The following is a 26,389-nucleotide window of genomic DNA, read 5'->3' on the forward strand; positions in this document are numbered from 1 at the left end:
TATGCATATCTCGTTTATTATTCATCGTTTAAGTAGTATATAATACTTACAAAAGTTATCAAATGGAAGAACTAAACTAAAATACACACGTTACGAGTTGACGTGCGTTCTCGTGCTAGGAAATGCCGACTAACTCCCGTCACATTGCGCGTTTAGTGGTTTGTACTAAATTTCTACCCACGTCTAGGGTCTCGTTCCTCGTCACCGTCGGGCGAGAAACCAAATGATCACGCTCGGTTACAGAGAACTTAAATCGATTACGACATTTATAATATGACGCTCAGCATCCGCATACGTTCTCTGAACAATGGAGACAACGCAATCTTTAAGCGTGAAATAAATTTTCCCAGCGATATCTGTTTCGCGCCATTGTTTTCATCTCGCTGGAATATTTTTGAAGATATGTATACCGGAGTGACGCGGAGGGAACGCCCCTGGATGAGTTCATCGATCAGAATTTTTGAAAAAAGGAATAGTTGCGATCCGTCTTGCTCGAGCATCGGATTCGGAAAGTTCATCGTCTGTTGTTTTAAGTTTTCTTTGGCGATACAGCGTATTCGTTGAAAGGAGGTTTTTTCGTATATAAAATACGATAAGCAGTCCATATATTCGAAAATTTTCTTCCGTTTTCCTTTCCTCGGTGTAACGATAATGTATTTAACGCCATTAATTGGAGAAGAAATTCTTTCGCTTGGATTCGTACAATACGCATCGAAGAAGAAGTTTACATTAACCGTGCATTATTTTGCACGATCCAATTCGTAAAAAATTTAATATCGGTACGACTTTCTTAGACTTAGATCTCGCGTGTAACACGTTTTACGTAAAAATATCTGCTTTCCGTAGACGCGTACATTATATTATCGAATAAGATCCAAGCAAGGTCGAAAACGTTCTAAATACGATGCTCGGGACGACCAAGAAGAGCTGTATCTTTTATTTTCGACAACCAGGCAACGCTTACGATTATAATGTTCGAGAAAACATTATTTGTACGCTAATCGTTCGGAATTTCTTGCCGCGTAAATGAACGACCATCGTTATCGTGAAAAACGTATTCCATCGCTCGGGTGTATTCTTTGTAGCTCCGGTGCGGTACATTCGATATTTGTGTCGTTTCAATGTTCAGAGATTTATACAAGACTTCGCTAAAAATTAAATACACTTCAGCAGCTTCTTACGCGGATAAGACGAAGCTACGTACAACGAAACAATAAATGAGAATAATTTAAAAATGCATAATATACATTGGTAGCCTATATGTACAACTAAGGGGATGGCCAATCGATGTTGGAAATGCTCGTTGCTTTTGCTGTTTCAAGTTGGCTCGATCCATTTACATTGCCATCGAATCTTACCGAGTTATTTAATTAAAACGAAACGAGGTTAGCAGCATAAGGCTTGGATTGAAAATTGAAAGCTTCGTCGAGGGAACGAACGTTTCTCTCTTTCGCGACGTAAACGAACGAAATACGGAGGTAAACGTGCTCGAATGTCTTTGATCGTTCGGATATTGAAACCATCATCGGGATTGGAAAGGGATCGTGTCTAATTAAACGAGAAAGATTCGATAACTCGATGCTACAAACCTCGGGGAGGGTTCGAGGGGTGGGTGGGTGTGGGCTCGAAGGAATAATTCAACGTGGAAATGTCAAGCAGTTTCGAGGGTCCGTCAGCAAAATTCTATGAAACTTTTAACAGCAGCGTACCCGCGTACGATTATCAATCATTGAATTCACCTCGTCTCGTGTTTATTCGCGAGAACGGCTTTCGTACTTGCTGACACAACCTTCCAATTAATACTTTTGGTAGCACGCGACAATAAATAGAACACGCGACGCAGCGATCGGAAAACCTCACCGTTGTCGATAAATTAATGCCGTTTGTTCGAATAAATAGATCCAACGGTCCAATTTACATAGTTAACGGTGAGTATTGTCCCCTGGAGGATCGTTGGAGAAGCGTTGGTGGTCACTCGACGACGTCGATCGGTTAATAAATAAACGCGTTCGAACGAGAGAGCATTAATTTTCTTGACGATTTCGTCGCGCGTTTCTTCTTTTCTTTTCTTCCTTCTTTCTTTCTTTCTTTGTTTCTTTTTCTTCTTTTTTTTGGAAACGTTCTTGAAACGGTGCGCGATCCTCGTGGGAATCTTACGGGGGGTTTACACGGTATAGTTGTATCGATGCGTGCCACGTGCCACGAGCAACGCCGATTTTCCCGCCAGCGTGATCGGATAGATTTCTTTTCTTCTCACTGTTGAGAGACGACAAGTCGCACCGAAACGGGAAGAATTAAACGGTTTCCGTTTCACTAAGGTTCTCGCAACCTTTGTTGCTCGCGTTTCCGCTGATGCTCCTTGATACACTTCTTGTAAGGTACGGACGGGGTCCAAGAGCAACCACCTGGCCTGGCCATGCACACCCCGTATTTTTCTTGGCAATCCTCAGGACCTGGTTCGCTCTCCCATAAACATCGCTTCCTTCCTGCGTGCGTCAGTACGGCCCCCTTCCTCCACCAAGGTGTATAATCGATCTGAAGCACAAAGAACGAAGGCGGTGTTATTTCGCACGAAGCCAACAGAGATGTTTCCCGTTCGAACGATTTCGGGAGAGGATCGTGTTACGTGAACGTTCGCCATTTTCGAGTATCGGTTTTAAACAACGGCTCGATGCGGCGTAATTTCGCGAACGCGCGCCTAACGGGACGAGAGAACGTGCCTAATTAGTCGTTGACGTTTCGCTCGATGCGTTTGTTTAGTTCTTTAAACGGTCGAAAACGACACGCGTCGATTTGCGTACGTTACGAGGACGACGAGAGCAAACTAAAATGGTGGTTTCTAGATTTCGTTATTTCTGTGACGCGCGAATCGATACGCCGAGTGTTTCATTTTGTTTAGAAATAAACGAAGAAGCTCGAATTGGTTTTCGAGACCGGCGAAGCTCGCGTCGGACCGTCGAAATTGTCAAAATTCAAATTTTCAATGTAGCGCGCGAATGAAAATAATCGAATTTTGAGAATTTAAATCGCATTCGTATCGTCCGAGACAACGGATGTACTCTCTCCCCCTTTGCGTTTCAAAACAGCCACGACGGCGTTTCGACGACTTTGGTTCTTTCTGAATTCTGCTTACGTTATTTTCGGTGTCGTTGAACCACGAGAAAAGCGCGGAAACGTTGAATTTCCAAGAAATATACCAGGTTGAATTTACGATCTATCGACAAATTTTTTAAACCGACACCACGGTGCACAGTTTCGTAACGAGTTAAGCTGACGTTAATACGAGTACGGTTGCACGACCAGTTACAAGTCTGCACAGGGTGTGCCAGAGATAAGTGGTAAATCTTTTGGAAGCTCGTTCCGCTCGGCTCGAGAGGTTGAAAAAGGTAACGCGCGTCTGGAAACATTTTACCGACTTATAAACACTTTCCAGAATAAGCATTCGGCCGTCGAATCCTCTTACGAAGATACTAAACACCGTTTGCGTTCGTATTCATCGAGCATTTAACGGATACAACGTTTTCCATCCCGATTACGGCTCCTCTTCGACAAATTAATTACACAAATTCGCGGACGCGTACGATAATTGTGTAAACTCTACGCAATTATTTACGACAGCCTTGTGATAATTTAAAACTTTGTAGAACTAATTCACCGAGGATCCACGATCGCTCTAAAAGTTATCCGTGTGTTATTTTTTACCAGTTTACTCTTCTCTACAATACCTCTTACGTACCTTTTATTCGAAACAAACGCAACAATTCGATATTATATTATCGAAGAAAATTGTTACCTAAAATACATTGTAAATTAAGAGTTCCGTTCATTTTGCGAAACATTCTACGACAAAATTTTCCGAAATAATCGTCCCCGTGGAATATTTCACGGTCCCGGACCATACTGGGCAAGATTCGAACCACGGATAATTCTAGAACACCCTACTTTTTCGAACGCGATAGATCAATCGACGATACTCGTTACGCAACCGGCAGGATGGTGTCATTTTGTCATCGATCGAAAATATACACGGTGCAGAAGCTGTCCCAGAAATAACCGGCCAGACTTCCCAAATTCTACCGGTGACGGTAGAACGGAGAATTAAGTGTCCACGATGAACGACGTTCGTAACAAGAATAAAAACGTTTACGTTTCAATTTCTAATTACTCTATCGGGAACATTTTTAAGAAATATTCGTTCTCGCGGTACCTTTACGGGGGGGAAGATTTGAAAAAAATTTTTCTCGAAAACTGTGCTCCGGGATATTTGAAGATCTATTCGCTGAAATTCAAGTTTGAATCGAAAGGGGACCCAGAACCCATTGTACAAGAGTACGAGAAAAGGGGAGGGAAAAATGGTGGTCCGTAGCGTTCGTACGAGCTCGAAAGGAAGCGTGGAAGGCGTTCCCTACGAAACTTTAGAATCCGTGGAATGTAATTCAAGTTTGGGTCGAAAGGGACCCGGAACCCACCGTGCAAGGGTATAAGAAAAGCGGAGAGAAAAATGGTGGTCCATCGCGTTCGTGTGAGCTTAAAAGGAAGTGGAGAAGGCGTTCCCTACGAGAGACGGTGATCCGGTTTATAAAAAGATGGAAGTTCGTTGGAAAGAAAACGTCGGGGGAGTTGGTGTTCTCGCTATTCTCGCGGAGAGTGTACCCGAGATCCACTGTTTACGCGAACGCACTTCCTTTTTTCCACTTACTTCGCACGCGCAGCCACGATGATAGAGGCCCCTGAAACCTTTCCTCTGTCTGCTGGTCACTTCGGACCACCGCATCGCTATGCCGCAAATCGATATATGCACTTGTTCCCCGATGATTGTTCCGCTGACGACGTAAGTCTCACCGACCGTCAAGAGCCTGCCGCACAAGCTGGACGCGAAGGCGGTCCTTAGGAGCTGTTGCTTCGAGAACTCGGCTGGATTCATGTTGTTCCGTTCCTGATGAAACGTTTACGTATCAGAGGAGGCGCGCGCCGCTATAAAAACGATCGTAAAGCCGGCCCGCGAGCCGTGAGAAAACAAGGAATCTCCGTAGACGTACGAACCTTGAAGACTTTATTGACTCTCACGTTGTAGGTGGTTCCGTTCATCCACCTCACTTTCACCACCGCCACTGCAAGCAAAGAACGTCGACCAGTGTCGGAGGACAAATTTCATCGTACGGTTACAATTTATTTCTTTTTTCAAACACTTACCGTAATCCGACTGGCAGAACAGAGTCTGAGGATGGCTGAGCATGCAAGTGCACCCGACGACCCTTTGCACCGGCGCCAGGGATAACGCGATCACCAAAAAATACGTCCAAAAGGTTAACCGCCACATCTGTAAACAGAGAGCAACGAACCGATGACACCACCGACCGAAATATTTACGCTCGAGATAATAATAACGCTGTATTTAAAAGGGGAAGAAAAAAACAAATACGTAGCCGGACGATAGAGCCGATCGCGTGCCCCGACGATGCGCCTGAATTACAACGAGATAACGTGTTCTTCGCGCAGAATGCTTTTTCGTACGGTCCATTTATCATCGAAATCCGATTACGCGTGTCCGAGTGACTCGAGGCAGCTGTCACCTGTCGGGATACTAGGAAACGTATACAACTGTATCAAACGGGCGCGAAACAAGCTCGTTAAGCCGAGAATTCGTGTTCCCCGTTCCTTTTTTTTCTCTCTTCGTTTCTCTTCCCTGGTCGCCGAGAGCTACTCTTTTTTTCTTCGTACGAGAAGCGAAACGCAACGAACCAATCGAAACTATCTCTAGACGACTAATATCAATTTGTCGTTCGGTACGTCCGATTCCGGTGTTCACCGGGCTCACCTACGTCGGTGCCTCGTTAATGCAAATTTATTCGTCTCTCCGGGCGGAGAGGGACTCGAATTCGCGCGTGAAATCCGTACAAACGAGCGACGATTGTTAACGAGCTGCGGGACAATCTCCCCGAAATTGGGTCGAGGCACGGTTATCGACACGGAATTAATTTCGTACTTGCACTCTATCTCATCGGTTCGAACGAAAAGATCGGTCGCCCCACCGGTGCGAATCGAGTCGAAAAAGAAGAATGAACCTTCTTCGCTCCGGGACGACTCGGTCTCGTGGAAAGATTAGTCGCGCTCCAGGATGAATCGATAAGCGCACCGTGGGCGTTCGAGATACCGGTGTACCCGGGCGTCGAGAATAATGGAGAAGGAATTTCCTTTGGACCGATAACAAGTATTACGGAAGCGCTCCAATCCGACCCAGTTTATCGACGCAAGCTCGACGAGATCTAAATATAGATATAAAACGGTAACCAACGTCGTACGCGATCCAGAAACGCCGGGAGCCGCCTAAAAGATCCTATTGACGATGATGCGTTTTCCTCGGATTGCGAGAATAGATCGGTGGACAACTAGAATCTAGGCAATCCTAACGGAACTCGGCTAGGCAGCCGCGGAATGCTCCTACGGTAGCCAGACTCAGGATCACACGGATCGAGAAATTTCGAACGAAAGTTATCGTTTCGTGGTAACGCCCTCGGTCAATTTCACCGTGTTACGTACCGCTCGACGCGAGTACAAAGTGTCGAGGAATTACTCGACGATGAAGAGTTCCCGGAATGGAGCACGCAAGGTGACAAGAAACACGCGCTCGAAAAGTAATCGTTTCGGGTATATTCATCCTTTGGCTCGTAAATTGTCTAGGATAATTTATGGCGCGAACGAAACACGGATTTCTACTCTAAAAACAAGAAAAAAAGAAAAAAAAATGAAGAGAGAGAGAGAAAGAGGTCGAACTATTTTCTACTTGGCATTGAGTTTCGGGGAAACTTGGTTTCCGATACCGTGACACGAAATCACGAATATTTTACAGAACGTCTCGTCGTAGCAGCTGTACACCTGTTTGTGCAATCGACGTCCGATGGTTCAAATTTATAACAGCTGTATACAAAGCTTGTGACAATATCGTCGAGGCTGGGATATTTATTTGCGGCAACGCGTGTATATACTTTTCAACCGAACGTAACGGGTCACGAATGGGTTCGTATTCGAATGGTCGAATAATTTCTACAATTGGGTATTCTTTGATAATTCTATTTACGAGAAATGTTACGCGAACGCTGTTGTTGATACGTACAGGTTGTTTCTCATCGAGGAGGATCGGCTTTTGGAATAAATTTTCGATTAGATCGAACGATCGTTTTTGTAACGTAGGAATGGTAAATAAATTCTCGTTTCGTAAATTTCGGGTCGAGGCGGTTCAAAGTTCCGAAATGTGTGCCCTGAATCCTGAACGTGGTCGTTGATCACCGGAGTAGATTTCTAAAATGGTAAATAAATTCTAATTTCGCAAATTTCGGGTCGGAGCGGTTAAAAATCTCGAAACGGATGCCCTAAATCCTAAACACGGTCGTTAATTACCAGAGAGAGTAGACGTCTATGGCGAAGACGAGATAAGCGAAGACATGACCGGAAAAAAGACGTTATTTCAGTATCGAGGAATGGGTTTAGAGTCCATGTTCGGAAACGGACGGTCTTGGATAATCTCAGAAAGATTTATGTATCTTACAAAGAAGAGTGTTCCACAAATAAAGTCGGTTTAAGCTTGTTTGCAAATTCACAGCCGCGTGGGTATCTTTTAACCGGTGTTAGTGGTACACATTCCGCTCGCGTTTGCGTAATTCACCGAAATGTTAAATTAATGTTGTCCGCGATTGAAACAGCAACGAGACAGCGACCCCAATTTGTCATCGGAGGTCGCGCCGCGACCTTTCACAGCTCGTTGACACGTTAATTACGAAACTACGAACAATCGTGGCGTATCTCTCGCGAGATTTTGAGTAACGTACTTTCGATCCGAATTTCTTTCGAATTTCCACGATGCAGAAACTCTACGTTGGATCCGAATCAAAATTTATACCAAAAAGTCGACACTTCTCGACGAAACCAAGCAGAAACGGAATTCGATACGATCGTTGGTTTCGCGAATAAAAGATTAATTTGCGCGACTCGATTTCTCGAAAATAGCCCCAGATCCGAAACTTCGACGTCCTGTATTTTTTAAATGCAAACGAAACGATGTCCTACACTTCTAAATTTCGCACGAATTACGACTATTCCGATTTCGTCGAAATCCCTGACCTCGACTACGAAAAGTGATCGTTTCAGCGCGGAACGAGCCCAAGACGTTAACGACACTACCAATTAACGAGTTAGCGACATTTAAAATCGTTACGAGTGTAACACACCCTGTCTACCGTACGTTTAAAATTCTTCTCGTCACTGTGACGAGTTCTCTTAGCGAGAATACACGACGTTTCTCCGACCCGATTCCGCTCCAGGGCAAATTCCTCGTCCCGACGTAAATTTCGAGTAACGAACAACAGATACACAACCGTTATGAAAACGAAATTATCTCACACCCTACGATCGAAAGTGCATCTCGATAACCGTTTAGATTAAATCGCTCGAGGATTTTCGCTCTTCGTCCGTTATACGAATCGAATATTCTTCGTCACCGACTCCATCGCGTCTACCATTTAACGCGTTTAAACGCCGTGCCCACACTGTTTACCTTTTTGTTTACGCAGCACGATATCGTCAACTCGAGCGAGTCGAGCGTTACATCACAGATTACAAGGAGAAGAAAAAAATTAACGATGCGAAACAGGTTTCGAATTGTGCGATACGAAATTGCACCAAGAAAGTTGCAACATTTTGCGATAGCTGCGAATGCAAAACCTCGAGCTCGGCTCTTTCGTGCTTCGACTCGATCGAAACGAGTATTATCGTATTATAAATTTCGTCCTATTTATCGATAAAAGTAATACTCGTCTACGCGTTTATTTTTTTTTTTTTCCATGGTCTAGAGAGTGTTCGTTTCTAATATCCGGACATCGTTTCTGTTAATTTACCGACCGACGCGGCTCGAGCGAAGAGTTACGGTTGTCGGTCGGGTTACGAGATCTTTCGTGAAATTTCTTACGATCGAAATCTCGCGAGATGTATCGCGGCGTGCACGACGAGTCGCGTGTATCCGTAACGATAGCATCGCGCTGGTAAACGCTCGGTTACGAAGCGTAACGCGGTGTCGCGCGCGGACGCGAGTGCACTTACGCGATGCGAGTGTTTGCGCGCGAATGGACGCGCACGTAGGTGCACCCGGTAATCATCGTTTAATTCCCGTTTGTACCGAATTAATTCGCCCTCGTTGAACCCTTCGCCCGACCCACGATGAAGTTTCGTTGTCGGACCGATTTGGCGAAATTTATGCGACAGCCCGCCGCTGGACAACGCGCGGAGGTTGCGCCCGGTGGTGGAAGGAGGTGTTAATAATAAAGGCAATCCGACCGAATTGCCACGTAGCTCTAAAATTGGAATGTGTACGTAGAGGCAGAGTCGGTAATATTCAATTTGGTCTCGATGCCCGAGCACGGTGAGCTTGTTTATTACCGGCGTCTGTACAAAGTAGGTGTTACAGTATCGCCGGCGATGATCGACTTTCCATTCGATGGTCGCGAAGCTTGCGGTTTAGCCATTGCTAGTTACGGACCGTGTACAGGATGTTCCAAAGTCGGAACGATGAACGGAGTCGTCCGTCCTCGCGAAACGCGTAAACTGTCCACGTCGCGAGAAAGTTTACCCTCGCGACATCGATTTTCTCGCGCGTTTCAAATAAAATAAGAAAAATTAAACGTCGAACGAGTACAGGGTGTTACAAAATTCTTCTCGCGAACCAGAGCGACGGAAACTCGGAACGAGCGGTCTTTACAAACCCGCGAGTTGCTCTTTCCGCGAGAAAGTGGAACCTTACGGCCGATTTTGTAATTCACGGCGCACGCGAATAAGACGAGTACGCGTCGAACGAATACAGACTGTTCCAAAGTCGTGGACGCCTATTCAACCAACGGTCTTCGTAAAAGCGTAAATTACTCTTTCCGCGAGAAAGTGGACTCTCGCGATGAATTTCGCGATAGGTTTACGTCCGCGCGCGAACGAGACGAATATGCGTCGAACGAGTACAGGATGTTTCAAAGTCGTGGACTTCCGAGCCCAACCGATGGAAACTCGAAACGAACGGTGTTTATGTACGCGTAAATTATCCTATCCGCGAGAAAGTGGACTCTTTACGATTTTATAATGAGTTTACCGTGCGCGTAAATAAGAAGAGCCATGCTAAAACGAACACTGGCCGTTCGGAGATTGTAGGCACAAATTACAGAGATGAGAACTCGGTACGAGGATCGGGTTCAATTTTATAGACGCGTATATTATCCTCGAAGGTGACTCTAACGACGGATTTTGTAATACATTTATGGCGTATGCGAATACGTACACTTGCACCGAAATGAAAAATTAGAAAAATATTACGAGGTTTTTAATCACGAACGATTTTCCAGATGGTCTTCGATTTCGCGTAATCTATGGAACTACAATATCGGCAAATATGTACACAAAAATTAATCCGTATTGACGTATCTATTCGAAGGTTATACACCGGTTGTTTGTACACTGGAGTCTCCAAGTATTGACATTGTACAGTACGAATACAGTGGTTCTCAAATTACGGACAACGGTTCGTTGATGGATCACGACCAGAAGAAAGGTCTACTTGCTTTTCAAAGTCCTGATTCGATTTTTAACCAATCCCCAAAGTATGCAAGGTTTCCAGAACGATTTTTTCGAAAGGTAGTCATCGTTTGGTAATTTTTTCAAAATCAACAAAGAAGTTTTGTATCGTCGAACGAAAAGACAAATTTAGAATTCGTATCGTTTGCACGATTAAGAGAGAACGAAGAAAATAAACTAAATAATACTAATCGCGCGTGTGCCATTCGATTTACAAACGAACAAACGCGTTCGTCGCGTTGCACGAAATCTTGGCAATTTTCAATATTCCATCACGAACTTAGCGTTTCATCGATCGTGAATACGTTTCACCGTGTCGCGATGTGAACCGTGATTTTCACAGTGGATACGATTCGTTCGTGCAACGCGAACGATTAATTTTAGCACGTCTACCGAGACGTTGCTTCTCACGAGTTCTGTTCACCGGTCTGCTTTATTTTAATAACTTCGCATCGAATAAAGAAAAAAAAAACAGAAGAAACACTAGAAACAGAGTACAAGTACGTTGCATTGCGTGCGAGTAAGAAAGGTCGAGGTTCGAGGAATATTCGCAAACGTCCTTTGACGTAATCCGACTTAATTTTATACCGGTGGCTACGACACGCGAAAATAATTCGCAGAACGCGAATCGCGTCGACGCAACAAGAAGAGAAAAACAAAACAGCCGGGTAATTGCGCAGGGGGAATTTCTACAGGCCGAAGTTTGCAAGCGCCCACACCCAGATGATACCACCGATGTTCTCACATGGTATTCGTCCGATGCACTTCATGCATCATCATGCAAAACGGATTGATTGGCCGGCTGATGTCATAGGCAGCTACGCATGCTCGCGTTTACTTTTATTTCCGTTCGCAATAATAAACACACCGACGATGGTCCGTGAACGGTCGGTTCACGCCTCGTGACGCATCGCGGTGACGATCTCACACGGTTCCACGTGATTCGTCATACGCATCAGGATTTATTTCCCCACAAATTGAGTTACGCCGCGGCGGCCTCCAATCGGCCGGTACGATCCAACGTGTAATTATTCGTCTCAAAGTGCACTCGCGCGACGCGTTTAATGCAGGTCGCGACCCAGAATTAAACGAATATTGCTCGACACAGAAAACGGATTCGGTTCCCCTGTGCCCCACTTGGAGCGTTTGTTTCCGATAGCGAGTACGCGCGTTGCGAGACGAGGTCCAATTTTGCGTCGTGGTGCTCGTTTCGTATGTACCGACCGGAGATAGGTAATATTTTATTCGAGTAAAACTTTAAGGACACGGAGAGCAATTGATTCGCAACGTTTAAATTTGTATAAATTTACATTTCGTTAGTTGCGAAATATACACCGGTCCGTAATTCGAATCGATTTTTTATTCCACGAGTAATTTATCGAAACGTTTACCCTTTGGAAATATTTGTCTTGACAAAAAAAAAAACTCAACCTCATCGTTAACCCTTTGAATTGTTTGCAAGATCTCCAGGTCCTATTGTAGTTCGAAAAAACTGTGCAATAAAAGATGCACAATACTGTTCGAATAAATTCAACGAAGGTCGTGTCCCAAGGTAGCGACGAACGATAGAAATCGTCGATGGTCATTTTACGTTTTCAATGTTCACAGTGTGGTGCGGATCGAATCACTTCCACGCGTATTTTACGATGCTTTTTTAATCACCTGGATATAGAACATTCGATTTCTCGTTACCGCGCGATTAACATATGTAAAACGTCAACGCGTCGTTAACAGCATCGATTAAATTTCCTCGCGTTCATTGGCTGACACGGTTCGAAGGTTGTCCGCGCTAGACTTTGTTTATGCACAACCATCGTTACAAGGTAAGACATTGTTTCCTATTTGGAGAACCGAAGGTGATCTTGAAATCGTTGCGATCGCGACCGTAGAAATTTCAACAGGTGTCGCAGAGGTATCGAATCGTCGTGTTACGTAATTTTCGTTCGGAAGAACGTATTCGTTACGATGAATATTTACGGAATCATCGAGTCGATACCGGTTGCGCAACCCCCGATGTAAAAGAATTTTTACGACTCCGCCGCGCGGAAAATTGAGAGATTCGGGCGCTGCTCTTTGAACGCTCGCCCGCGTCCCTTCGCGTCGGAGCGGAGCGGAGCGTTAAAAATGCTCTTCGTTTCACCGGCGTCGAATAAGGACCCCATTATCGTTTCGTGTTTGCGAAACTGGCGACCGCGGGTACACTCCTACCTCGCGTACAGTGTACCGAGTAATTTACGGTCGATAATGCCTGTCCGAAACGGAGATTTGTGATTGCACGGATGTAAATAAGTGCGCGGGTACGTGCCAATTAACCTTAAACTCCGAATAAGATCGCTACACGACCTAGCGCTGTTAAACTGTATACGAGTGCTGGGATGCGTGCGTGCGTGCGTGCGTGCGTGCATTGCAGCCTCGTACTTATGGTAATCCAACACGAGCGAATTCACGCGTCCGTACACGTGTGTTTATATACCTACGAAATTTGTTTCGCGATGGCCAAGCGTATACGTAACTAGGAGAACGCTATAAACTTGACCCCTAACCAATTTAACGCTCTTCGCTCTTCGACGCGTTCGGTTCTCGCACTGACCTAATCCAACACGAGCGCGTGCAAGTGAAATATTATAACTCTCCTGTGGGTTTTTTTTTTTTTCGCGCCTAGTACACGCGCCGATAAGCCCAACGATAACTCACCGTTGGTTGGTGTTAGCCGTGAACGAACGATTTATTACGACCCTGCGATAATAGCGCGGAATTTCTTCGTTCTTACGACGCAAATAACGATCGACCAACATTTCGTAATAATATTTTCTCGACTCTGGGTCGTCGGAAAGTACCCCATGCTTCGTACGGTTCGTCCGTAATCGGGCGAGTTGATGCGATAATTTAAAGTCGACAATGAACGATCAAGCGCGCTCGATATCGTTCGAGCGTCTTCGAGCATCCTTCTTCTAGGATGGAACGTTTCTGCGTCGATCGTTGAACAAGGTTGCGCAATCGCTCGACGATTATCGATTCGGCGTTTGATCGGCGATGTCGAACCTGTGCACGCTCCGAACAATGCGTAATCTTGTTTCACGGTTGTTTCACTTTTTTACGTGCGTACGTCGGCGTTGCTTTACTTCGAACGACTTCGAAAGTAATCGTTTCCTAGGCGAAAGAATGGAGCAATGAAATCATGTTTGGGAATAAACGACGTGTAACAAATACGATCCGTTGCGCAATTTTTTAAGAGATTAGCGCGCACGAACGTACTTCGTTCATATTTTACGTACCGTGTCTACACACAGGATGTCCGACAAACTTTGCTACAATATTCCGCGGTTTGAAGTCGTAAAATAGTTGTTAACTTTCCATTCGAAAATGTCGGTCGAGTAAATATTTATTTGTCGTGCAAACGAGGACGGAATCTCGAATACCAAGTTTATTTCGAATAAGGTCGCGAGAGATAAAAGACCGAAATGTTATTTCGAATAGTAATTTCTTATTCTCATCGTCAAGAGTTGCCTCCACTGTTCAATTTCAAACGCTCGTTTCTAATTTTCACTTCCAAACACGTTTATTTCTTATCGTTTCCCAGCGGTTCGATATTTCTTATTTTCAATTTCAAACGCTTATTTCTTATTTTCGTTTGTATCGTACCCGTTCGTTTCTTATCGTTTTCAGCTGTTACGATACTTTTTACGTTCGATTTCAAACGCTCGTTTCTTACTTTACGTCTCGTGCGCTTGTTTCGTGCTTTCGTTTCGAATAAAATTCGCCCGTGTCCGATCGGACGGTATTAAAATCGCATTCGTTCCGTCGGCACGTGACTTTACGTAACTTCGTAAACACGAGCACGAATTTATCGCGGGTAAAAGGTGTGCGTCGGCGAAAGGTGTATTTCGCGTCCCCTTCGTAACGGTTATCGGTATTCGTGTATCTTCATTGATACGCGTGGATCGGGACGATATCGAGCGCGACGAACTCGCGCGACGATAAAACCCGAGCGAAGCGAGAGTCGACCACGCTTTCGATCCTACGTAGGCTTCGAAATTCTCGTACGGAATTCTTCGCGAGTTTTTAACGACGAAACGAGATCCCGAACGCGCGTGTAGCATCGTTCGATGAACGTCACACCGAGTCATCGAAGCGCGTCACGATACGCGCGAGTCGTCCAAGTTGCACTTCCCGCGATTGTAATGCGCTAATGCGTCCACCGGACCTTTTTCTACCTACGTGTCTACTTTCTCCAAGCCTCGCGCTTTCGTTCGCGTGTTTCGTTACAAGTTATGGACTCCCCGTTACAACTGTATTATGACAGGATCGTTATATTCTCATTTCGAGTTGATCGATTCTCCGCGCGAGTTTACTCGCTCGAATCCTTTGCGATTCGAACTGTCGGGCTAATTAGCGACAGAGATTGAGTAGGTATCGGGCGGATCTCGATGGAATTTTAAACGTAGATTTAACGAACGACGTCGAAGCGAACGTGAATCGAGTAACGTTTCGAAAGAAAGCTGGATATTTGGTAAATACGACTGGTTCGTTGCTATCGACCAACCAGATGGAAATATTTTAGTTTCGGTTCAAAAGTTTCCATCGAGGTACTTCGAATCGAATCTCGAAGTATTTCCAATATCGGTAGAGATAGAAATATATACATTTGGGAATGAAAGAAACGGTGTGTATTTAATTTTGTTGGACATTTATCCGATAGCGATTATTTCAATTAATTTGCATCCTTTCGAAACCATCGAACTTTTCCGAAGTATTCGACGCGGTGCGGGCATAATCGATAGAAAAATATTAACGTAACCCGAACGTGTACGAGGTGTTTCGAAAACGAGTGGTCAAACTCGAAGAGTTCTATTCGCCTTGGGAATTGAATCGATGTCGCTGGTAAGTAATACCGGTACTTATCCCGATTAGATAAGTCAACTTGACATTGTGTAAAGTCATATGTATATATGTACGTCGTGAGACGAAACGTTTACAAACTCCGTGTACACGCTCGCAGAAATCAACGTCGAATCGTTTCCAGACTCCTTGTTTCGTCGTCACGGTGAACAGATCGAGTTCTCGTAGCTTGCCTGTTTATTTCTAGGACACCCGTTAATTTCACAGAAATATGAACACGTACCACGAACGCATCGACTTGTGCGAAAACAATAGAGACAATTAATGCTGCCGTCGAATTACCGACGTCGCACCAGACGTTCTTACGATTGTTTACAATGTACAGTAGGCGGGATTTACGCGTTCGTTGGAACGCATTAGCAGCGAGTTCAACGGAGTTCTGTATTACGTTGCGTCTAATATCAGCAGCTTCGTATCGAATACCGTGAGCGTGTCTCGAGTCAGCAGTTTCGAATGGGAGAATTTCTATCGTGTTATCCGCACGAGATACCGCAGATCCTGCGAAACAAGAGGTGGCGAGTAATGCTACGCTACTCGCGAGTTTTCGAGTTCACCGAATGAGAAAGAATTCCAAGCGATCGGACATAATAAATTTCGACTAATCCGTATGACAATTTTTATCGAAAGCGGTTTCGCTTCGCGAGTTGATCGCACGGTTTGGCGAGAGTCGAAGGGGCGTGGAGGAAAACCTGTTCAATTAACATTTGCTTACCGCGGCAAAGAAAATTAGCGATGACAGAGCGCGTGCTTTATCTAGCACGACGGAGATGATTAGCTCCGTGTTCAACGGAAGTGCGTAATCGACCGATACTCGGATCCTTGCAGGTTCCTAGATCTCCTAGATCGAAGACAGCGAGGGTAAGAAATTTGTTCAAATATTCATCGAGTACGGTCCGATACGCGCGAGATTCGAATATAAATTATACCGGTGGAAACATCGAACTCGACGATAAGCCGAGTGAAGAATCAATTATGTATTATCCGATCACCGAGTCGAGTGATTAATCATTTCTCGACGAATCGACGGCCGATCGATTCAACTTTCGAGTTAAATTCAACGAATTCTTTCGTACCAGACGTTTTACGTATACCAGAAATGAAAACAAATTCAGGCTTCTGTTACCGTTGCCGAAATTCGCCACGAGGGAGTAATTTTTACGTAGAATTCTTCTGGACAATATAAATCGACCCGAATACACTTCGGGTATCGAGGACAAACAAACTAATCTTTTTTCGCGGGAAACGGAGCAGCTGGCTCGGTTTATTATTGAAATTTTGCATGTATTTACCGTTTCGGTAAATAGAAATGGACAAGATGGATATTCTCGTACGAAATGTACGACGAAGAATTTAAAGAAAACCATACCACGAATCCGGTCCATTCTCTTTCACCTCGAGTTTCGTAAAATTCGTTTGATCCACCGCCAGGAGTTAATCGCGAGATTTTATTATCGCGTTAATGACCAAGATGACCGAGCACCGAATTTTTTCCGCGCGAAAAAAACAAAAAAACAAAAGGATCACCCTTTGGCCGTGTAAAAAAAAAAAAAGAAGAATCGAGAACCCGTTGAAACGTAAATTTCATCGCCAGCAATTTTCGAGATACGAAATTGCATCGGAGGATCCGCGGGGATGCATAACGAAGCGCATCCCATTAAACGTAATAACAACCCTTTAGTGACAAGGAGATTAGGCTTCCGTAGGAAGTCGACGGACCAGCCGGAGAATTTATTGGGAATCGAGGATCCGACGCGTATTTTTCATCGGTGGTGTATTGTAATGGCGGTCACGGCAACGCGGTACTTTATCGATGCGCCATTTTCGTCGGCGTTAATTTACATATTCATTAATTCCACGCTGACCGATCCGCATTAATACGGGACGAGTTACACGACACGGTCAAATTTTTCTCAATGAATCGACGCCTGCTCGTCGACGTTCGGACGCGTCGATTATTCCTTTCGACGCGTCATCGATGACAACGACGCGCCGATACAACGATTATGACAACGAACGCGATATTCGTTGCATCGACTCGTACCTACGAACCGATTACTCCAATTATCGAGTAACTCCGTTAACTGCGACAGAACGATCTCTTCAAATCGGAAAATATGTCGTAGAAATGTTCAAGAATATTACGGATCGGTAGAATACTAAATATATACAAATTTGTAAAAGAATAAAAAATAATTTGCTACAAATTGAATAGAAATAAGCAGACAGAGGATTAGAAGAGGGTAACGAGAAGAGAAGAAAAAGAACAACTCGAAGAAACTTGATCTCCTCGAATAATTCGAATCGAAGCTACGAATTCGAATTACAAAAGTACTCGAATATATTGAATACTTAACTTCTCGAAGTACTATAATACATTGAATTTTTTTGTTTAATTACTTGAAATATTCTAACAGATTTAATTTTTTCGAGGTATTAGATCGAATTCGATACTTTAAACTACCCGAAGTAATATACGAAAAATCGATTTGTCGGAGGTCGGTTCGACAAGACGAATACTTCGAATACTTTGAATATTTCGAACGGGTACAAAGAATATTCTCGAGTCCATTTATTTGGATAATTGGCTTTTGCAAACGTTTCGAATCTTTTCTATTCAGGATCGTTGAATCGTCGATCGTATCGAAAGAAGAAAATCGAATCGGGAGCACGGTGTTGGTGACTTTTTAATGGTCTCCAATTCGAATGTAAATTTCTCGTGCGTGAAATTGCGATACTATGTACCGTAGGGACGACGAATCGGAGCTGTGTAACTTTCCTGCACGTTCAATGGGAGTGCGAACGATGCGGCGTTTATGCGGCTAGCAATTAGCATCTCTCGTAATCAGTCATGCTAAATACTGCACAGAGGTCTTCAAACACGGTCTCGTTCTGCTATAATTAGGAATGCCGTAAAGTACCCAGAAGAAAAGTTGACGAAGCGCGTCTCGAAGCGTGCTCCATTCGTGGAACGTATACAAACATTCGGCACGATTATTATGAAATTCCGAGTACGATATCGATAGATAAGAACCGCGACTCCGGGAAAAGGTTACGTAAGCGAAATACGCGTATCGAGTACTGTAGACAGCTTCATCGGGATATCACCTTCAAGGTTTCGCGTAAAGTAATCGCTTCTACGATCGATCCTTTCGCACCTTTATTTTTTTTTTTTATTTTTTTTTGACACGCAACTTTGCGGGAAGAGAATGGACAAGATTCGTGAGAAAATACGATTCGAAAGCCTATGGTCGCTTCAAAAGTAATTTCCTTTTCGCGCGATTAACGACGCGAGACCCCGAGATCGAAAGTAACGCGAGAAAAGATAACTGGAAAATCGAATCTCCCGTTCCGATACTTCGAATACCATACTTCACCGTTCTCACGTGTTCATTCGCAGTTACGGTGTTACTATTATCACCGTGCAATCTTTATCTATGGAGTGCAATCATTATCGTTATCCATAGAATTGTACGAGTGGTCGGATAAAACGTATTTATCCGTGCAGTAATACTCGGGTGTTTCGAGTATTCTATTTGATTGTAACCCGTTCGAACAATTGGGACAGCTCGAGTACTCGAGCTTTTTCGATTCGAATCGATTTTGAATTTCTTTTTGTTTCGATGCCAAGGAAACATTGATCGTTACGATCGACCGAAAATTTGAGAACGTTTCTGCTCGTAAATACCCTCGTTAGTCTCGATCAACGATTTGTATATCATTGTTTCGATCACCGTATCGTACATTTACGAATCCTCCTTGAAATTGACTCATTGTCGAGGTATCCACGCATCGTCCCACTGTGGACCTTTTGTTTCATCAGGAACCACCGTGTATCGAGTAACGAGATGAATCGAGAATTTCCTCGGAAACAGTCGAATCATTATACGTTCTGAATTCTCGACGGGGACGCAAGCGCGTACGCGAGCGAGAGGTCGGACAAGAATTAATTATACGATCGATCAATCACCGGCTAATGAATGGTCGAATAGCAACGCGGTGGCACGAACCACGCGCGATTTCGAGTCGCACACGTCGTCGATAAATCGACGAGGCGACGCTGACAGAAACGATTCACATTTTCCCGGTCGTTGGGAACGAGTAACCGATTAAACGATTCAACCGACCGTGGATCGTTTCCGCGCAACACGCGCCCAGTGTGCGGGAAACTTTCCGCGTAACGAACGTGCACGCGTTCCGAACGCCCATCGGCGTTTATCGCGCGGTCTCGAACGATCGATCGATGTTCCATGGGCGCCGATCGAAGTCGAAGGGTCGATAAACGATCGTTCCATTTCGAATGGCGCGGTGCACGAAGAACGTGCGGTGTCAAGTGTTGCGAATCGATAATTATATCGAACGCAAGAAGAGACTCGGGTTGCTAAGTGTCGAGCAGACGCCTCGCGCGAAAGTTGTACAAGTAACGTTCAACGTTTTAACGACACGCTTATCGCGATTATACGACACCTATCTAAAAGAGGATCCGCTTTTCTCTATCTTATCGGATGCAATTCGCGGAAATTCGTAAGCTCTCGGTGGATACAACGCGACACCGCTTTCATAGATCTTTCGAACGGGTCGAATTTCGTACGCGGCGCGCGTTCGAGTTCGCGAGGAATCGGTGTGCGCGTTAGAATGTGGAACACCGAAGATACGACGCGGACGCGACAGAAAGCACCGATCCCGAGAAAATATGTCATCGCTCGTTTTTTTCTTTTCTTGCTTTCGTTTATCGTATCTCGCGCGCGCCGATCGTTCGAGGCAAATATTATTATATTATCCGATACGCTACTTTATAACGTACAGGGTGTTCCAAGGGTAACGTCACGCGTCACTGGTGTGCGTGTTTAACAGGTGAAAATAGAATCGCGGATCTGAGGAGTAAATTCGGTAGGGACGAGAGAATCTGAATCGTAACGGTTTGCAAATTTTCAGAAGGCAAATTCTTTGCTCTCACCCATCCCCCGGATGTAAAGTAAAAATGAAGCATCGCACTGGAGATCTATTCAATTTCGCGAATAAACGCGAATCGAATGAAATTCCACCCGAGAAAATTTACGTAAAATCTTCGGCGGAAATTCGTTGCGCGCACCCGTCAATATTTTCAACTTCTCTGTACGCAATTAATACTTTAGGAGCAACCCCGGATACATCGTAATTGCGTTTCGATCGGCGGAGAGCGGTTATCCGTTCGCGTAAAAAATTCCCACGATCTTCGAACACCGAGAGAGGGTGTTCCAAAGTTCCCCCGAATTTTGACGCGAGATTCGCGCCACGTTTCATCGTGGCTCGATTTCGTTCTGACCCATAGAACCGCGTCCTTGCGCGCACGAGGAATTCTTGCGGGAACACCTTGTACATACCGGCGCGCAGCATTCTCGAGTAGTCATTCGAAAGACAAACAAAAAAGATGCCGATGTTCGCGGACGAGGAAAGTGACTTTCGACGTGACTGCGCATAAAGTTGACGGTCATCGGTTGCAGATGCCTGTTGCATTCCATCGAGTCAACCTTAGCGGGTTTACCAGCGAGGAGCGCGTCTCTTATTAAATTGAAGCGGATGAACTCACTCTAGTTTCCAGGGGAGCGCACTGGTCGCTGGAGCCGGCAGCCACTGTATCCCACTTTAACGTTCGATTCGCTCGACGAGGATCGTTGATCACGGATCGTGGGATCCGCGATATTCGCGAACGATGTCGTCTCGTACGGTCGCGACGAAACACTCGACCACTTCGGACGAAAATTCTGTTCGCTGAGCGAGAACCGTCGGCGGTGAACTGGCGCGAGTAGACGCGAGACGCGCGAGTACTTCGCTGGCTCACGGGGGAACAACGACGTCGGAAGCTCCCATTCGCATTCCCGTCGCGTGCGCGCAAAAGGTTGAATCGCGGCGCGAAACGAAACCGACGACCACGACCACGACGACCACGACCACGACGACCACGACGACGACGACGTGGATCGGGCGCGTCCACGCGCTTCCAAAAATAAAAATTCGCGCGGCTCACGGTAACGCGACCGCGTGCGAGCCTCTAGACGAAGAGAGGGAGAGAGAGAGAGAGAGAGCAGGTGGAGCGCGCGCGTGTGGCTTCTAAGACGCGCGTCAAAGCAGGACTGCCCCAGTTCCATCGTATTACCGCTATTATATTCCGCGCGCGACCAGGCATCCGTACGCGCGTGTACGCATGAGCCTCTCGAAGTTCGCGCGTCGCGCGAATGCGTACAGCGCGTCGGCACGCGAGACTCTCGACGACGAACACGACGACGAACACGACGACGAACACGACGACGACGCGACGTCGCCTCGGTACCCCTCGGTGAGCGCCGAAAAAGAAACAACCGGACCGGTATAGAACGGGGCACCGTGCAAGACCTCGCGATTAATCATAAATTTGGACGTTGCGTCATGTTGCGTCGGCGATACGCTCGGAAGTGCAGCCGAGCAACCAACGATTACGTCCCCTCGGCTAAAGACGATGAATCGACGCGACCGCTACGATTTTTATCGTAATTCTCGCATCCTCTCTCGGTTCGAGACTCGCGTCCGAATTCACTTGCGCGAACAATTACGCGCGTGTACGACAGATCGATTTTTCGACGCTCGATTTTCAATCAGCCACCAGTCTGCATCTCGAACATTGAACAGTCTTTATTTCGATTCTTTTAAACGATCGATCCAACAAAATGATTCGTCTGTGAAAAAGTGGAAATAATTTTAAAAACTCTTAGAAAAAGAAATCATTGATCTAAATTCTCGCATCTTCTCTTGTTTCGAAATACGAACTGTAAACTTGGTTTTACGATTTTTGGGGGGAGAAGCTCGTTTCGAGATAGAGTACACGATTGGGGCGTCGGACAATTTGGAATTCGATCGCGCGACCACGAGACAAACACGAGTGAATCTAAAATATTGACGAGCAAGGAATTCTACCGATTAGATTTGTTTATTTATTTCGGCGGTTCCGACCGCGTCGGTTTCGAGTTCAGGTTGGACAGAAATAGCGAAACCAGAAATAGAATAATGAAGGGTACCGTAACTACGTAACAATGAGGAAAGAAAGCGAGATGAAAAAATAATCTCTCTTTATTATTGTACGGTCGAAACGCTTTTATTTTCTATTTATAAGTGTATTATTTTTATAGAGTAAACTTCTGTGATCTCGGTGCTAACGTCGAGCCATTTAATGGAAAATGAACAGTCGAGTGAAAACTTCTAATACGTTTAATATCGAACGTATTTTCGCTAAATGTGGAAAATTACTCGTTACAAGATTACAGATCGTAATTTTTCTTTCGGACGATAAAAGTTCTCTTCCGTGTAATTAAGGAAAAAAATGGAAAAAGTAATTTACGATCGGTTTATCTGGTTACCGTGATAAAATATCATCAACGACGAACTACTACAATACGTTTAAATTAATCGATCAAACGAGATTACAAAGCCATTCTACAAAACGGAGAATAATACTCGGAAAATTATTTTGGAGATATTTGAGCTAAAATAGAGTCAGAAAAAGTGCAATACCTGCGTCTGGAAATGCGTTTGTTTGCAGCAGGATTTTCCAAGAACGCTCTACACGGTAAGAGATACGCGGACTCTTATCGTTTTATAACGGGGAAGTCCAACATGATCCCTGACCTTCTTCGTTCTCAAGGTGTTGGGAAGAAGCGTTCAAAGTTCGCGTCGTACGTTTTCGGATCACTCGTTGGAAATCGTTCTGTTTCTCTACTCGTATTTCCAACAGTAAAAACGTTAACAGCCTACCCCAAAAATCGCGAAGAACATTTACCCCCTTGTAATCGCTTCTACCGTTTCACCTCGAAGTTACTCACTCGATTACGAGAATATTTTCTCTTGGATGATATTTACCTCCCATAGATACGAGCCTCCATTGAAACGGAGACAACGACAAGTTTTTTCATTACTTCGCGAACGAATCTGGCGCTCGAGAGTACCGGAGCTCGTGTTTGTAACCTCTTTGATTCGAAAATTACGAACTATGAGCCCTCCCCTTTCGAACACATCGCTACGGGATCTAATGGAACAATTGGCTGATTTTTGCTGCTGGAGTCCAACGTACTTCCACTTGGAAATTTCCTTCGTTCGCAACGTAGCGTTCGAGAGTCCCGAAGCTCGTGCTTACAATCTCTCCGATTCGAAAATCACGAAATACCGGGACCTTCCCTCTTCAGCGCGTACGGGGAGTATTGGACTCCGAATAACGAGTCGTCTCGTCGCTGTTCGAATCGAAAAGTTATCCTTAAAATTCGACCTTCAACTATTGCGAGGATGTTCTCTCTCTTGGGTAATTTTTGGTACGGGTGTCTAATACATTTCCATTCAGGGATACGACCCTCGGTAGAAACGGAGACAGCAACAGGTCCTTTAATTACCTCGCGGACGAATGTCCGTGCAACTGTCCCGGCTGATTACTCGATTAATCATGAATTCGGACGTCGCGCCGTGTAGCTCATTATCATGCGCGAAAGTGGGCACCGGGCGTATCTCGTTGCGTGCGTATTTTGAAACGCGTACGAACGATATCGAGGCGTTCGATTCGCGGGCACACGATTGCGGGATAAAAATCGATCGAGAGGGGCACCCGCTCGAACTGGAAGGCGACGACGAATCTTTCACAATTCCGTGCGTTTGCGTAACAACTTCCACGCGCGAACCCGCTCTCTTATTAATCGCGCGGTTAACAATGCGATTCCGTTGGGATGCGACGCAACGTTTACTCGTGCGAGGCGTTCGGGTAATCGTGCATCGAAAGAATTCATATTTTCAAGAGTCGAGCCCCGAAAATGTTCATTCGAACGGATCGCGGAGAATTTGAAAATTTGAAACAATTTTATGGAACTTCCGTAAACGGAAGATTGCTCGAAAGTTACATCACGTTGATTTGAAATTTGAACGTACAGAAAATGTATTTATCCAAAGAGCGAAGAACCACTAAAGATACCCAATTTGTAATACTTACCTCTTTTAAACGACTGACCAGAAAGAAAAATATTTCTCATCGAAGAGTAGAAGTTTCCTTGATTTTTAAAATTATCGTTCTCTCGATGGACAAACCGATGTTAATTAATAACCCTCTTGATCTTTTCGAATTAGCAGTTTACTAAAAATCGTGCATACTTGCTACTTGCGTATTTATTTGTACATCTCTGTAATTTACATTGCACGAGATGCGTGTCCATCGTGTTGCATCGCGAATTATCTCTTCGTCGAGAATAAAGACACTTTGATTTTCGAGTTAAAAATCGAAATTTTCCCGTTAAAGGAATTTCTCTTTCCAGGTGTTTAAAACGGCGGGTAGGTTTCCTTTTGCACGTTCTCGGTGTGCCGCCGTTAGAAACGCGTTTCTAAATTATTCTATACATTTCCGACGAAAAGAAGCGTATACACGTTTCCTTGAAATATGCACGAATACGTGCACAGGGTACGAAGAGATTATTAATAGCGCTCGTGGAAAAAAATTCATACCGGGAACGCCTTTTTCAGTATTCCAGAGTAGAAGACCCCTTTAAACGCCCATGAATCAGATCGCACCAGAGCCAGACCGCGGCACGGACTGTTCTACTTGAAAGTAATTAAGCAGATTTCCTTGATTTATGCAACGCGTGGATTCGCGCGCACGAACGTTGCATCCCAGCGATCATTGTGGCTCGCTGGAACTACTTCTATTAATATCGTCGTCGAATCGAAATCCGTTCGGCGGTCGGGTAATTCTCGCGATTTTTTCACGCGTTCCGAGTAGCGTCGATCGGTATTTAAAAGTTGGCGCGCGCCAACGAGAACGACCGGTAGTTTCGCGTTCGTGATTTTTGTCACGCGGGGGCTTTTAACGGCTCGACGAAAAATACAAGGCGCAAAACGCGCGGCGGACGAGCCAAGTGTTTATACGATTCTCGCGATGCAGCCGTGTTGCGAAACGGGTTTCAAACGGCTATGTAAAGATTAAGAAAATGATGTGTGACTAATGGTTACTTGTGTCTTGTCGTGTCCCGTTGAGCGATCACTTTAATCGAAGAATCGCTGACAGAAGTGTCTACCGGCGACCGGTGATTCGTTATCGCGAAAACGTTCGGGCGAGCGGTTGCGTACGATTTGCAAACGTTGACGCGCGAAACATCGTAAGGCGACTAGGCTCGAGGTTCCTGCACGTCAGTGTTCCGGCCACTGACTGTGATTATCGTTCTCTCGATGGACACACCGATGTGTTTGTACATAAGTTTGCGATATCGATGCGTCAATCGGTATCGAGAACGTAGAAGCGAGTAGCTCGTAGGTAAATGCACCTTGTTCGTATTTCCGCGAACAAGGTGCGTTATGGATCGACGATGTATTCGTATTTTGGCGCACCGCGGTGACGAACTTTTCCAAAAGTAATTCTCGAAAAGAGGGTCCCCGAACGTTGCAACGGTACCGATTGTATAATAAATTCTCATTAGCGCGTGTCGTTGGTATTTCTTTTTCTTCACCGGCGAGCAAACTCGCGGTTCGACGCGTTTCGTTATGATAATCACAGGAATTAGGGTAATCGCGCGGTCGGGAGACATCGCCCCGATAAAAGGTTTCAGCGCGTTGGCATACGTTAGCTCGGTGAACGCGTATCTATATTTACGGTGTGAGTCACGGTAAATAACGAAGGAAACGGTGCGATACTGGTGGTCGACAATTTGCTGCTCATCGAATCACTTGTTAATGTGCTCCGTGTCGGGCGATAACAATCCGCCAGTCTTCATTTACCGGCCGGAATAAAGAAACGTAATCGGTTTTATTAAAGCGCCAGCCGTAATGCGCGTCGCGCGTCGCGCGCTCGCGTCGCATTAATTCAAAGGATTCGCGCGCGTCTGCGACAACGTGCGGTCCTCGCTCGTTCCCG

General features: G+C 45.1%; 2 protein-coding genes and 1 long non-coding RNA gene across 5 annotated transcripts in view; 1 reads left to right on the forward strand and 2 right to left on the reverse strand.

The window, feature by feature from the left end:
- Syn (synapsin) overlaps window positions 1-26,389 on the forward strand; it is a 60,020-nt gene that overhangs the window by 7,878 nt on the left and 25,753 nt on the right. The gene's annotated exons all lie outside the window — the stretch shown is intronic.
- Window positions 1-26,389, reverse strand: part of Timp (Tissue inhibitor of metalloproteases) — a 40,080-nt gene continuing 13,691 nt past the window's right edge. For 2 of the 3 annotated variants that reach the window (XM_076307611.1, XM_076307609.1), the window contains exons 2-5: window positions 5,194-5,320; window positions 5,044-5,111; window positions 4,700-4,936; window positions 1-2,535 (exon numbers count right to left, since the gene is read on the reverse strand). In XM_076307611.1, the coding sequence (XP_076163726.1) occupies window positions 2,314-2,535; window positions 4,700-4,936; window positions 5,044-5,111; window positions 5,194-5,320 (654 nt within the window). In that variant the 3' untranslated portion in view covers window positions 1-2,313. Of the gene's footprint in view, window positions 2,536-4,699; window positions 4,937-5,043; window positions 5,112-5,193; window positions 5,321-21,070; window positions 21,207-26,389 lie in introns of those variants that run through there. The other variant, XM_076307610.1, reaches the window with a different exon arrangement.
- Window positions 16,217-19,293, reverse strand: LOC143144811 (uncharacterized). The gene is made up of 2 exons (XR_012991524.1): window positions 18,247-19,293; window positions 16,217-16,342 (listed from the first exon to the last, which is right to left on the reverse strand). It is a non-coding gene; the product is annotated as an uncharacterized LOC143144811 (long non-coding RNA).

Source organism: Ptiloglossa arizonensis, chromosome 3, assembly GCF_051014685.1.
Source record: "Ptiloglossa arizonensis isolate GNS036 chromosome 3, iyPtiAriz1_principal, whole genome shotgun sequence".
In the NCBI taxonomy this organism is placed as follows: Eukaryota; Metazoa; Arthropoda; class Insecta; order Hymenoptera; family Colletidae; genus Ptiloglossa; species Ptiloglossa arizonensis.